The 12,342-nt window shown below is 52.0% G+C and overlaps 1 protein-coding gene across 1 annotated transcript in view; it reads left to right on the top strand.

Annotated features, from left to right (window-relative positions):
• Positions 1-12,342, top strand: part of MYH16 (myosin heavy chain 16) — a 40,635-nt gene that overhangs the window by 3,359 nt on the left and 24,934 nt on the right. Inside the window, exons 3-9 of the mRNA XM_073012791.1 lie at positions 1,419-1,592; positions 3,361-3,588; positions 4,752-4,856; positions 8,897-8,983; positions 9,205-9,350; positions 10,181-10,271; positions 10,725-10,781. Of these exons, the coding sequence (XP_072868892.1) occupies positions 1,419-1,592; positions 3,361-3,588; positions 4,752-4,856; positions 8,897-8,983; positions 9,205-9,350; positions 10,181-10,271; positions 10,725-10,781 (888 nt within the window). The remainder of the gene's footprint in view (positions 1-1,418; positions 1,593-3,360; positions 3,589-4,751; positions 4,857-8,896; positions 8,984-9,204; positions 9,351-10,180; positions 10,272-10,724; positions 10,782-12,342) is intronic.

Here is a 12,342-nt window from a genome sequence, read left to right as displayed (position 1 = left end):
AAAACACTTGTAGTAGGTTTCCATTGAATAAAAAGTGCTACACAGCGGCAAGGTATGGTGGTTACTGCAACCTTTTCGTGCCAGCTTTGCCACTGTGACATTTCAGATTCTCAACAGCCAGGCTGGCAGTGAACGAGGTTTATCTGTTATCTTTCAAAAGAGGCGCAGGCTGTCCCTCCTCCCAAATCCGTGTCTAGGTCATTTTCCCTCCTGGGAAATGTATCTATTGACTATGTATCTATTGTATCTATGGTATCATGTTTCTGTGATTCCCAGGGGACCTGCCCCACCAGCTCTGCTAGGTGCTTTAGGAACCCTCAAGGGATGGGAGGCAGGTCTTTGAGGGGCTTACAGGTGCAGGGCAGGATACGGGTGGTGGGACTGGATGGAGCCTGGTGCTCCAGGGCAGGTGAGAAGGGTCAAGTGCACAGAGAGGTCCCGGTGGGTGCTGCGGGTGCAGAGTAGGAGCAAATGCTCCCAGCTAAATGGCAAAGAAGGCCCAGTCCTATAGACACAGGGGCAGGGTCACCGGCCAGGGTGGGAAGTGTCAGCCCTCCCCCTCCACACAGTGCAGGAGGAGGGCAGGGGCTACAACTATGGAAGGCCTGCAAGGCCAAGTCGAGAGGTGGAACTTCATGTTAGAGAGAAGACGAAATAAGTGAGAGACAGAGAGAGAGAGAGAGAAAAAGTAAGAGACAGAGAGAGAGACACACACATAGAGAAAAACAAAGAGAACGACACGGAAAATGAGAGAGAGAGAAACAAAGAGAGAGAGAGACGGCACGACAGAGAGACAGGCAGAGAGAGAGAGACAGAGATAGAGACAGCATGAGACAGAGAAAGAGACAGAGAAAGAGAGACAGGGAGAGAGAAAAACAGAGGGAATGGAGCAACAGAGAGAGACTGAGAAGAGAGGCAGAGATAGGAATGGCATGAAAAAGACAGAGACACAGAGAGAGAGAAACAGTGGGTGAGAGAGAGACAGCAAAATGAGACAGAGACAGAAACTGAGAGCACCAGAGAGTGGGAGGATTCAGTAGGGAAGGAAGGAGGGAGGGGACCCCAAGGCTGTGATTTCACCGGCGCTCCTGGTGTCTCCACAACATGCAGAACAGATGTAAGCCGTGGGGCACCCAGATGCTGAGGACACCTGACTCCATGTCACTCAGGATTAAAGAGCATCCTAAGAGTTGTCCTAGGTGAGGATGGGCCTTCTCTGTTGAGGCCAGGGATGCCTTACACAAGTTCAGCCTGGTGGCGTCTGTGGAGAGGGACCCCACCCCAGAGTTACAGCAAAGCTGCTTCCCACCACAGTGGTGCCGTGAGGTCACACCTGAGGCAGAGACTCCACAGCCCTCCGTCTACCCCCTGGCAAAGTCCATTCTCCTAACGCTCTTTGGTGTTGCTCAATTGCCCAGGTCAAGCCGCTCCTGAATGTGGCTCGGCAAGAGGAGGAGATGAAGGCCAAGGAGGAGGAGCTCAGGCAAGCCATGGCCAAGACCCAGGAGCTGGTAAACAAGGTCAAGGAACTGGAGGAGAAGACAGCCACACTCAGCCAGGAGAAGAATGACCTCACCATTCAGCTGCAGGCTGTACGTGGGGTCGCCGGGGAGAAGGGTGGGGAACCCAGTACAGCCTGGACCCTGGGAGGAAGGAAGGGTGAGCTCTTTTGAAAATCCGTGTCCCTCCAGACCATGGGAAATTCTCCAGCATATAAGGTCACCCTCGACCCAACTACCAAAAGCTCTCCATCCAATTCGTGTGTGTGTGTGTGTGTGTGTGTGTGTGTGTGTGTCAGAGAGAGAGAGAGACAGACAGACAGACAGACAGACAGGGACAGGGTCTTGCTTTGTTGCCCAGGTTGGAGTGAGGTGGCTTGATCACAGCTCACAGCAGCCTCCATCTCCTGGACACACGTGATCCTCCCACCTCAGCCTCCTGAGTAGCTGGGACTATACCACCACGCCCAGCTAATTTTTTGTATTTTTTGTAGAGACAGAGTCTCACTGTTGCCCAGGCTGGTCTCGAACTCCCAGCCTCAAGTGATCCTCCCATTTCGGCCTCCCAAAGTGCTGGGATTACAGGTGTGAGCCCTTGTGCCTGGTCTCCATCAAACTCTTATTTGCACACAGCAGCAGGCTGGGCATACACAGCTACAGGACCTGCCTGCAGGGAAAGTCCAGGGATGGTGGCCACGAGATGGGGTGAGAACAGCATCCCCTGGAGTCAGGGCTGGGCTCTGCCCTACGAACTTGGCAATTTACCCTCTCCAAGCCTCCTTTTCCTCACCTGTCCAGGGAAACACAGCAGGGAAGAATAAACGATGTCATTTCTGAAGGATGCCTGACTAAATGTCCCGTGGTGAATTCACTGCTGGGGTCTTTCTGGTTTGCAAAGCTTTTCCTATTCCTTCCCTGATTTGACTCTCACCGCCACCCTGTTAAGACACCCGATTTTCACGTGCGTCATACAGGGTAGAAAAACTCAGTGTGACAGACATTTAGAGATTTGATCAAAGTCCCAGGCCCCTTAGTAGAAAACCTAGGCCTGGAAGGGGCCCAGTTCCATCTTCAGTCCTCCCTGCTCTGCCACGGCTGTCTCTGCAGCCGTGAGTATATGTGGCACTTGCATTTTCCTTTCACCGTCCCCAAAGGCCTCCAACATCATTTCTCAGTATCCTCTTCAGACCCCTGAGAAGTTGCTTGAACTGATATCCCCATTTTGTTTGTGGAGGCTGAGGCTGGGCAAGACCAAAGTGATGGAAGAATCCTCCTGGGCCAGGTGCAATGGTTCATGCCCGTAAACCCAACACTCTGGGAGGCCAAGGCAGGAGGAATGCTTGAGCCTAGGAGTTCCAGACCAGCCTGGGCAACATAGTGAAACCCCATCTCTATAAAAAAGTTTAAAAAGTAGCCAGGTGTAGTGGCACATCTGTAGTCCCAGCTACTCAGGAGGCTGAAATGGGAGGATTGCTTAAGCCTAGAAGGTCGAGACTGCAGTGAGCCATGATTGTGCCACTGCACCCCAGCCTGGGTGACAGAGTGAGACCCTGTTTCAAAAATAAAAATAAAAAACTTAGCTGGGCATTGCAGTGTGTACCTGTAGCCTCAGCTACTTGGAAGGATGAGGTGGGAGGATTGCTTGAGCCCAGGAGATCAAGACTGCAGTGAGCTGTGATCACACCACTGCACTCCAGCCTGAACAACAAAGCAAAACCCTGACTCAAAAAAAAAAAAAAAAAAAAGGGAGCTCAGAGATAGCCTGGCCCCTTGTCCAACCCCCAGGACACATTTGTTCAGCTCAAGGCTGTGTGGTCTTTGCCTGGACCCTGCCTGCCACCGGAGTTCTTTCTCCCAACAGGAGCAAGAGAACCTGATGGATGCAGAGGAGCGCCTGACACAGATGATGAAGACCAAGATGGATCTGGAGAGCCAGATCTCAGACATGCAGGAGCGGCTGGAGGAGGAAGAGGGCACAGCGGCCTCGCTGAGTGCTGCCAAGCGCAAGCTGGAGGGGGAGCTGAGCGACCTGAAGCGGGACCTGGAGGGCCTGGAAACCACACTGGCCAAGACAGAGAAGGAGAAGCAGGTGAGGAGAGGCCAGGGCCCTGCCACGCTTTTCTCAGGCCACCATCAGGGGCCATACCTGAAGCCCCTGTGGTGGCTACGCCCAGTGCCCTGACCACTGACCACATGTGGCGTGTTTTTTTTGTTTTTGTTTTTGTTTTTGTTTTTGAGCGTTTTTGTTTGTTTTGAGACAGAGTCTCGCTCTCACTCTGTCACCCAGGCTGGAGTGCAATGGTGCGATCTCGGCTCACTGCAACCTCCCCCTCCCGGGTTCCAGTGATTCTCATACCTCCGCCTCCTGGGTAGCTGGAACTACAGGTGTGGCGCCACCATGCCCAGCTAATTTTTGTATTTTTAGTGGAGACAGGGTTTTGCCATGTTGGCCAGACTCATCTTGAACACCTGACCTCAGGTGATCTGCCCGCCTTGGCCTCCCAAAGTGCTGGGATTACAGGCATGAGCCACCGTACCCAGCCCACATGGGGCTATTGTCACATCCATTAATTTACAACTTAAAATGCAATTCCTCAGTTGCACAAGCCACATTACAGGTGCTCAGCAGCCATGTGTGGCAAGTGTCACTGCATGGGACAGCAAAGGCAGAGAACATGACCGTTACTACAGACAGGTCTGCTGGGCAGGGCAGCTGACTAAGGGGACTGAGAGCTGTTCCCATCATGGTGAAGTGTCCACCTTCAGCTGTTGAATTTCTGCCCAAACAAGCAGTTGCTGCCCCTCTGAGCAGCTCCCCTGGGGGAAGCCCTGGCTCCTGATGCCATCTGGCCGGCCCCTGGTCCCAAGGGCCCTACCTGCTATTGCAGGTAGGTGGGGTTCTCCAGCAGGGTAAGGGGGGGCTCTGCCTAAACTTGAGCTTCTCCTGCTCTGCTGCACACACAAACCACCAGGGATACTGTCAGGTGCAGACTCTGGCGGGCCCAGCGGTGTCCGAGAGTCTGTATTTCTAGCATGCTCCTAGGGGATGCCACTGCTGACATCCGGGGACCATGCTTTGAGAAGCCAAGGTTCTTGCTGCTCTCCTTCACCCCCACGGTTCTGACTTGGTTGGTCTGGGACATGCCCTGGGCACTGGCATTTCTGAAGCTCCCAGGAGACTCAAGGGTACACCCAAGCTGAGGATTCCCTCCAGCTTTAAGGCTCTACCTCTCTCCCTGCCCTGGTTTCTAGGCCCTGGATCACAAGGTCCGTACCCTGACCGGGGACCTCTCGCTCCGTGAAGATTCCATCGCCAAGCTCCAGAAGGAGAAGAGGGCCCTGGAGGAGCTGTACCAGGTAGGTTTCCCTTGCGTCTTCCTCGGCCCAGCAGCTGGAGCTTGGCACAGTGTGCTTTCCAATGGACATTGGAGCCCCGAGTTCAAATCCTGGACCTGCCGCCCCCTCAGCTTGGAGCCTTAGGAAAGTTAAGGAATTCTTCGTATATCTCAGTTTCAAGAGTGACATGGGTGTGGCCCCCTTTTACTGCCTTCCTTCCAAGTTTGTTATAAGTGGGGTGACAATATAATTTGTCTTCCAAACTAGGACAGTTTTGAGAGCAAGAGGGGGAGCTATGAACAATTATGAATCAACTAGGCATGGCAGCTCACATCTTTAATCCCAGCACTTTGGGAGGCTGAGGCAGGAGGATCCCCTCAGTTTAGGAGTTTGAGACCAGCCCGGGCAACACAGCAAAACTCCCATCTCTACAAAAAATTACAAAAATTAGCCAGGTCTGGTGGCACGCACCTGTAGTCCCAGCTATTCAGGAGGCTGAGGTAGGAGGATAACTTGAGCCCAGGAGTTGCAGGTTGCAGTGAGCCAAGATTGCACCATTTCTCTCCAGCCTGGGTGACAGCGAGACTCTGTCTCAAAACAAACAAACAACAAAACAATTATGAGTTAGATTGGGCCCATGCACACCGGAGAAAGTATGCTCGCCGGAGTGGTAGGGATGGAGTGGGGTGTATGGAAGTGCCCCGTGAGCTCAAAAGCCCCAGCAAAGCCTAAGACACTGTGGCGACAACAGGTCATGAGCTCTTGAGGCCATGGGGAGACCCACCGACTTTCCCAGGGCCACTGTCACAGGTTCAGGCTCCTGAATGCAGAGCCGGCTCTGACCCACCACCAGTGCTGACCTCCAGAGAAACAGGGGCAAAGAGCCGGACAGTGGACCCCTCGTCCCTGTGTTTGCTGACACTGTGAACCCACATGTCCCCTGAGTGCCTCTCCCTGCTGCCTCAGGAACTGCCGCCCTTGCCCTGTGATTTTCAAGCATATCAGACCCAGAGCCTCCTTTCGTAACAAACACAGTCGATGAGTGTTATTCACACTGGTTATGTTTTTGTTGTTCTGAGACGGAGGCTCGCTCGGCCACCCAGGCTGGAGTTCAGTGGTGTGGTCTCGGCTCACTGCAACCTCCGCCTCCCAGGTTCAAGTGATTCCCCTGCCTCAGCCTCCCAAGTAGCTGGGATTACAGGCATGCGCCACCATGCCCAGCTAATTTTTTGTATTTTTAGTAGAGATGAGGGTTTCACCATATCGGCCGGGCGGGTCTCGAACTCCTGACCTCAAATGATCCTCCCACCTGAGCCTCTCAAAGTGCTGGGATTACAGGTGTGAGCCACCACGCCCGGCCTCACAGCGGTTATGTTCTGTAAAGTTGCCATAAACACTGAATTAACCAATAATAATTCAATACTGAATTAGCAAATATGAACCACTGCTCCTGGGGAAAATACAGGGTTAGACTCTTACAAGCCTCTGGTCATAATATTTTTTTTTTTTTTTTTTTTTTTTTTTTTGAGACATGGTCTCACTCTGTCACCAAGACTGGAGTGCAGTGGTACGATCACAGCTCACTGTAGCCTTGACTTCCCAGGCTCAGGCGATCCTCCCACCTCAGCCTCCTGAGTAACTGGGATTATAGGCACGTATCACTGCACCCCGCAAATTTTTATTTCTTTGTTTTTGAGACAGAGCCTCGCACTGTCACCTGAGCTGGAGTGCAGTGGCGCCATTTTGGCTCATTGCAACCTCGGCCTCCCAGGTTCAAGCGATTCTCCTGCCTCAGCCTCCCGAGTAGCTGGGATTACAGGTGCATGCCACAATGCCTGGCTAATTTTTTTGTGTTTTTAGTAGAGACAGGCTTTCACTATGTTGGCCAAGCTGGTCTCAAACTCCTGACCTCGTGATCCACCTGCCTCAGTCTCCCAAAGTGCTGGGATTATAGGTGTGAGCCACCACGCCCAGCCAATTTTTGTATTTCGTGTAGGGTTTCATCATGTTGCCCAGGCTGGTCTTGAATTCCTGGGCTCAAGTCATCCTCCCGCCTCGGCCTCCCAAAGTGCTGGGATTGCAGGCATGAGCCACTGTATGCCCCACCAACATTTTCATCAATCAATCAATACATAATTCATGCAACTATGGTCAATACATTACTTTGTTATGTATGTCTTATTTAAATTGTTGATTCGTTCACACTGAACTTAGGGCCAGCAGCACTATACCTTGCATCTGAATGAAGCTTCTCTCACACACATCACAGCCCTCTTGCACTTAGGGACACTCAACAGCCCTTCAGCACTGTGCTTGGGGGTCATTTTAAGCAGCAAAACCCCCCATAAAAAAAAAAAAGTTTAAAAAGCCATGGCATTAAATAGAGCATAAAAATGACATTTGTTTACAGTATGAGGCTGAAACAAAAAGGCAGAGTGTCACTTTGTTCAACCTCAGCAGAGAATGTGTGCATCAGAGTTTCTCCCCACCCCACATGCGTGTTTGCAAATAACCATGAGAAAGTGTTGCGAGTAGTGATTTTGGATTGCAAATATGTTTTGGGGAGTGGGTAAATGGACAAATAGAGAATCTACAAATAGGCCGGGCACTGTGGCCCATGCTTGTAATCACAGCACTTTGGGAAGCTGAGGCGGGCAGATCGCCTGAGGTCAGGAGTTTGAGACCAGCCTGGCCAACATGGTGAAACCCTGTCTCTACTAAAAATACAAAAATTAGCCAGGTGTGGTGGCACGCACCTGTAGTCCCAGCTACTCAGGAGGCTGAGGTATGAGAATTGCTTGAACCCAGGAGGTAGAGGTTGCAGTGGGCCACGCCACTGCACTCCAGCCTGGGCAACAGAGCGAGACTCTGTCTCAAAATAAATAAATAAATAAAAATAAAATAAAATGTAGTACAGGCCAGTGCAGGCCGTGGATCATCCCTGTAATCTTAGCATGAGGATTACAGGAGGATCACTGAGCCAGGAGGATCACTTGAGCCTAGGAGTTTGAGACCAGCCTGGGAAACACAGCAAGACCTTGTCTCTACAAAAAATTTAAAAATTAGCCAGGTGTGCTGGCGTGCGCCTCTAGTCCCAGCTACTTGGGAGGCTGAGGCAGAAGGATTGCTTGAGCCCAGGAGTTCAAGACCAGCCTGGGCAACACAGCAAGACCCTGTTTCTACAAAAACTAGAAAAAAAAATTAGCCAGGAGGCTGAGGCAAGAGGGTTGCTTGAGCCCAAGAGGTGGAGGCTGCAGTTAGCTATGATCGTACCACCGTACTCCAGTCTGAGTGACGGAGTGAGATCCTATCTCAAAAAAACAAAAATTGTAGTGCATATGAAATGAAAAAGAACATTGAGTTACATGTAAAAGGGTGCTAGGCTCTAGGTTTAGAAGAGTAGAAATGGTTGTTTTACTGACGTGAGTGCCTGGGTGGGACATCAGGAATGTGTTCTAGAGAATTCTTCTTCATGGTACCAGATGGTCCAGAGCAAAATGGGATGTCCAGCATCGCTGGAGTCATCCACTAAATGTCAGAGGGGCCTCCAATCACTGTGACAACCAAAAGCACCCCACCTATTTCCCATATGCCCCCTGGGGAACCAGAGATAGGGTCCCACTGTTGCTCATGCTGAAATGCAGTGGTGCCATCATAGCTCACTGCAGCCCCAACCTGCTGGGCTCATGATCGTCCTGCCTCGGTCTCCTGAGTAGCTGGCACTACAGACGTGTGCCACCACACCTGGCTAATTTTTGCATTTTTTGTAGAGACAGGGTCTGACTCTGTCACCCAGGCTGGAGTGCAGTAGTATGATCATAGTTCACTGCAGCCTCAACTTTCCTGGTTCAAGCAATTGACCTCCCTGATGGGTGGCTCTGGTCCATCTGCTCGGGCCTCACCCACGCCCAGGAGCAGGTGCTCAGTACCTACTCACCAAAGTCAACTGAACTCCCCAAAGCCTGGGAGCTGCACGGCTCAGAAGTGATGACTGAGAATCAGGACTGTTGAGCTGCTCCCACTGGGCCTCATGGCACTCACGTGTGTATCTGTCCTTCTAGAAAACCCTGGATGACCTACAGGCTGAGGAGGACAAGGTGAACCACCTGACCAAGAATAACAGCAAGCTGAGCACGCAGATCCATGAGGTAATACCCATTGCCATGGCTGCCTTTACAACTCCAAGGCCAGATCCCTCTGGGGGCACGGGGTCCAAAGATAAGTTTTGAGAACTGGACCAACACATCCCCCAGGGCGTGAGGGCCCTTCTGATGCCACAGCTAAAGGATCGGACCCAGTCTGGTTCCTTCTTGCCTTCTGACCTCAGACTCTCCTCGTCTACCTTCTCTTGCTGTTCTTGTCTCCGTAGCTGGAGGATAACTGGGAGCAGGAAAAGAAAATCCGGGCGGAGGTGGAAAAGGCTCGTCGGAAAGCTGAGAGTGACCTGAAGATGACCATCGACAACCTCAATGAGATGGAGCGTTCCAAGCTGGATCTCGAGGAGGTGGTGAAAAAGTATGTCTTGTCGTCGTCCGTTCTGTCCGTCACAATTGTAGCAATAGCTGGAGTTGCCTGGAGGGTTCCAGGAGCCAGTCACTGTACGGAGGGCCTCACATACATTCATGCATGTCCCAAGCACCTGCCAGGCATGGAAGATATGCAGAGAGGTAGGGGCTGCCCTGTCCATAGGCAACGCCCAACGTCACACAATACCTGGTGGGCACTGGGGAGGAGGCGAGCACCACCATCCCAGGGAACACTGAGGACTCAGCAAGGCAGGGAGGCATCATAAAAGCCTGTGACCAGGTCGGGTACGGTGGCTTATGCCTGTAATCTCAGCACTTTGGGAGGCCAAGGCGGGAGGATGGCTTTGAGGCCAGGAGCTCAAGACCAGCCTGGGCAATGTAGCAAGACCCCATCTCTACAAAAAATACAAAAATTAACTGGGCACGATTGAGCCAGCCTGTGGTCCCAGCTACTAGAGAGGCTGAGGTGGGAGGATCACATAAGCCCAGGAGGTCAAGGCTGCAGTGAGCCATGATCATACCACTGCACTACATTCTGGGTGACAGAGCAACACCCTGTCTCAAAAAAAAAGTGTCACATTAGTAAATGTGTGAATGAATGAATGAATGATGAAATGCCTGAGGAGCTCATTCAGGGGTCTAACTGCTCTGTAGCGTGAGACCTTCTGGGCTCTCATCACAGAAAGCCAGAAGGGGCTGGGAAGTGCGTGCGTTTCGGCAGGTTCAAGGCCTCCTCTGGCAGCCCAGGCGCCATTCCCTCACCAGCTCGCTGGTCTGCCCTCAGAGCCTTTCCTCAGGAGACCAACCCTTCCCTTGCAGGAGGGATTTGGAAATAAACTCTGTCAACTCGAAATACGAGGATGAGCAGTCTCTGAATTCCACGCTGCAGAGGAAACTGAAGGAGCACCAGGTATGTCAGGGACCGAGAAGCATGAGCTCTCTGTCAGAAATGCACTTCTCTGAACCCTTTGTTCGCATCAGCTACTTGGTGGCGGAGGTTTCCTGAGGAGCGAGAGTGCCATAGAGTCCTTGCAGATCGACCTATGTTCCCCTCACTAGGGGTGAAATCCAAAGTCCCTACCATGGTTATGAGGCCCTCCAACTGCTCCCCGCCTGACCTCATTACCGAGTGTTTCCCTCCACTCTATCCAGCCATGCTGGCTCCTGGCTGGGTGTCACGCATGCCAGGCCCCCTCCTGCCTGCCCCGGGGCCTTTGCGTGTGCTCTCTGGGATCTGCCTCTCTCTGCTTTTGACAGTGGCTCTCATATTCTCACATCCCTATTTTCCGTCCTAAAAGGCTAAGGGGCTAACTTACTAACTTTGCCTGGGAGAGATGAATCCCCTCCCTTCTCTGTCTGCTAGGCCCGAATTGAAGAGCTGGAGGAAGAATTAGAAGCTGAGAGGGCCATGAGAGCCAAGGTAAATGAAATATGTTTCCCCTTCTTGAGTCAAAAGACGTAACAGCAGCCATACATCCAGCCATGGATAGAAACCTCCGCTAAGAAAACCAGTAGAGAAGGCAGGTGTCCAGTTAAAAAGTCTAGTTGCTTCTTGAGCACCTGCTGTGTGCCAGGGACTGAACTGCACATTCACATTAATCATTACGTGAAAGGCAGATGCTTTGTGTGGCTTGAGTCCAGAGGAGAAGAGGCTGGTTCTACCCGGGAGAGATGGGGAAGGGAACACTTGACCTCGAAGATGGAATTCAACAGGTAGACGCAGGGAGGAAGGGCTGGGCAAAGGGAGTAAAATAGCACCTACCTTCATTGGGATGAAGGTGTAAACAGAGAAAGCACGTGTTCGCAAGAGCAGAGCATGGAGGGAGGCTTGAGGGTGGGGATCCTACACGGCATGAGCCCAGAAAGCTGGTGGGAGACAAATCACAGTGTACCTAATCCCAAATTCAGCCAAATTGGACAGGTGGTGGGTAGGACGGGCACTAATGCCCACCCAGGGTAGGGAAGACAGTGTCCTTCACTGATGACAGGCAGGGCACAAGGCCCCCAGGCACAGAATCCTGGCTTCTCAAAGGTGAAGCAGTCATCGTGCTCTTTACTGGAGAAAAAGGAGCTCTGGGTGATTATCATTGGTATCATTAAATCTCATCCCATGGCCAGGCACAGTGGCTCATGCCTGTAATCCAGATACCTTGGGAGATCAAGGCAGGAGGATCAGTTGAGACCAGGAGACCAGCCTGGGCAACATGGTGAAAACCCATCTCAACAAAAACTTTAAAAATTAGCTGGGTGTGATGACATGTGCCTGTAGTCGCAGATACTCGGGAGGCGAGGTTAGAGGACTGTTTGAGCAAGGCAGGTGAAGGTTGCAGTGAGTCAAGATGGTGCTGCTGCACTCCAGCCTGGGCCACAGAGGAAGGCTCTATCTCAAAAGAAAAATTTTCATCCCAGGTGGAGAAACAACGCAGTGACCTGTCCCGGGATCTCGAAGACCTCAGCGACAGGCTGGAGGAAGCGGGTGGAGCCACATCGGCTCAGGTACCCATCCCAGGGGGCCCAGAAACCCCCAGCCCTGCCCCCATGTAGGGAGAAAAAATGCCGGACTATAAGCAGTGGGATCAAGACCAGTTCATTCTTGCTAGGTTCCTGAGACAGACTTGAGGAGAAACCAATTAATAATTTAAAAATGAGGCCTGGAGCAGTGGCTCACACCTGTAATCCCAATACCCGGGGAGGCAAAGGCGGAAGGCTCACTTGAGCCCAGGGGTTTCTGACCAGCCTGGGCAACACAGCAAAAGCCCATCTCTCAAAAAGAAAAAAAAAAGGTAGCTGGGCATGGTGGCACATTCCTGTAGTTCCAGATACTCAAGAGGTTAAAGAAGGAGGATCACTTGAGCCCGGGGAGGTTGAGGCTGTGGTGAGCCATGATGGCACCACTGCATTCCAGCCTGGGTGACAGAGCAAGACCCTGTCTCTTGAAAACAAACAGTAAGAGTTTGCTACTCACAGTTCCCAAGAAGCCA

The sequence above is a fragment of the Chlorocebus sabaeus genome, chromosome 28 (assembly GCF_047675955.1).
Source record: "Chlorocebus sabaeus isolate Y175 chromosome 28, mChlSab1.0.hap1, whole genome shotgun sequence".
In the NCBI taxonomy this organism is placed as follows: Eukaryota; Metazoa; Chordata; class Mammalia; order Primates; family Cercopithecidae; genus Chlorocebus; species Chlorocebus sabaeus.
The sequence above is the reverse complement of the archived record's forward strand: the minus strand, read 5'-3'. Positions and strand labels throughout refer to the sequence as shown.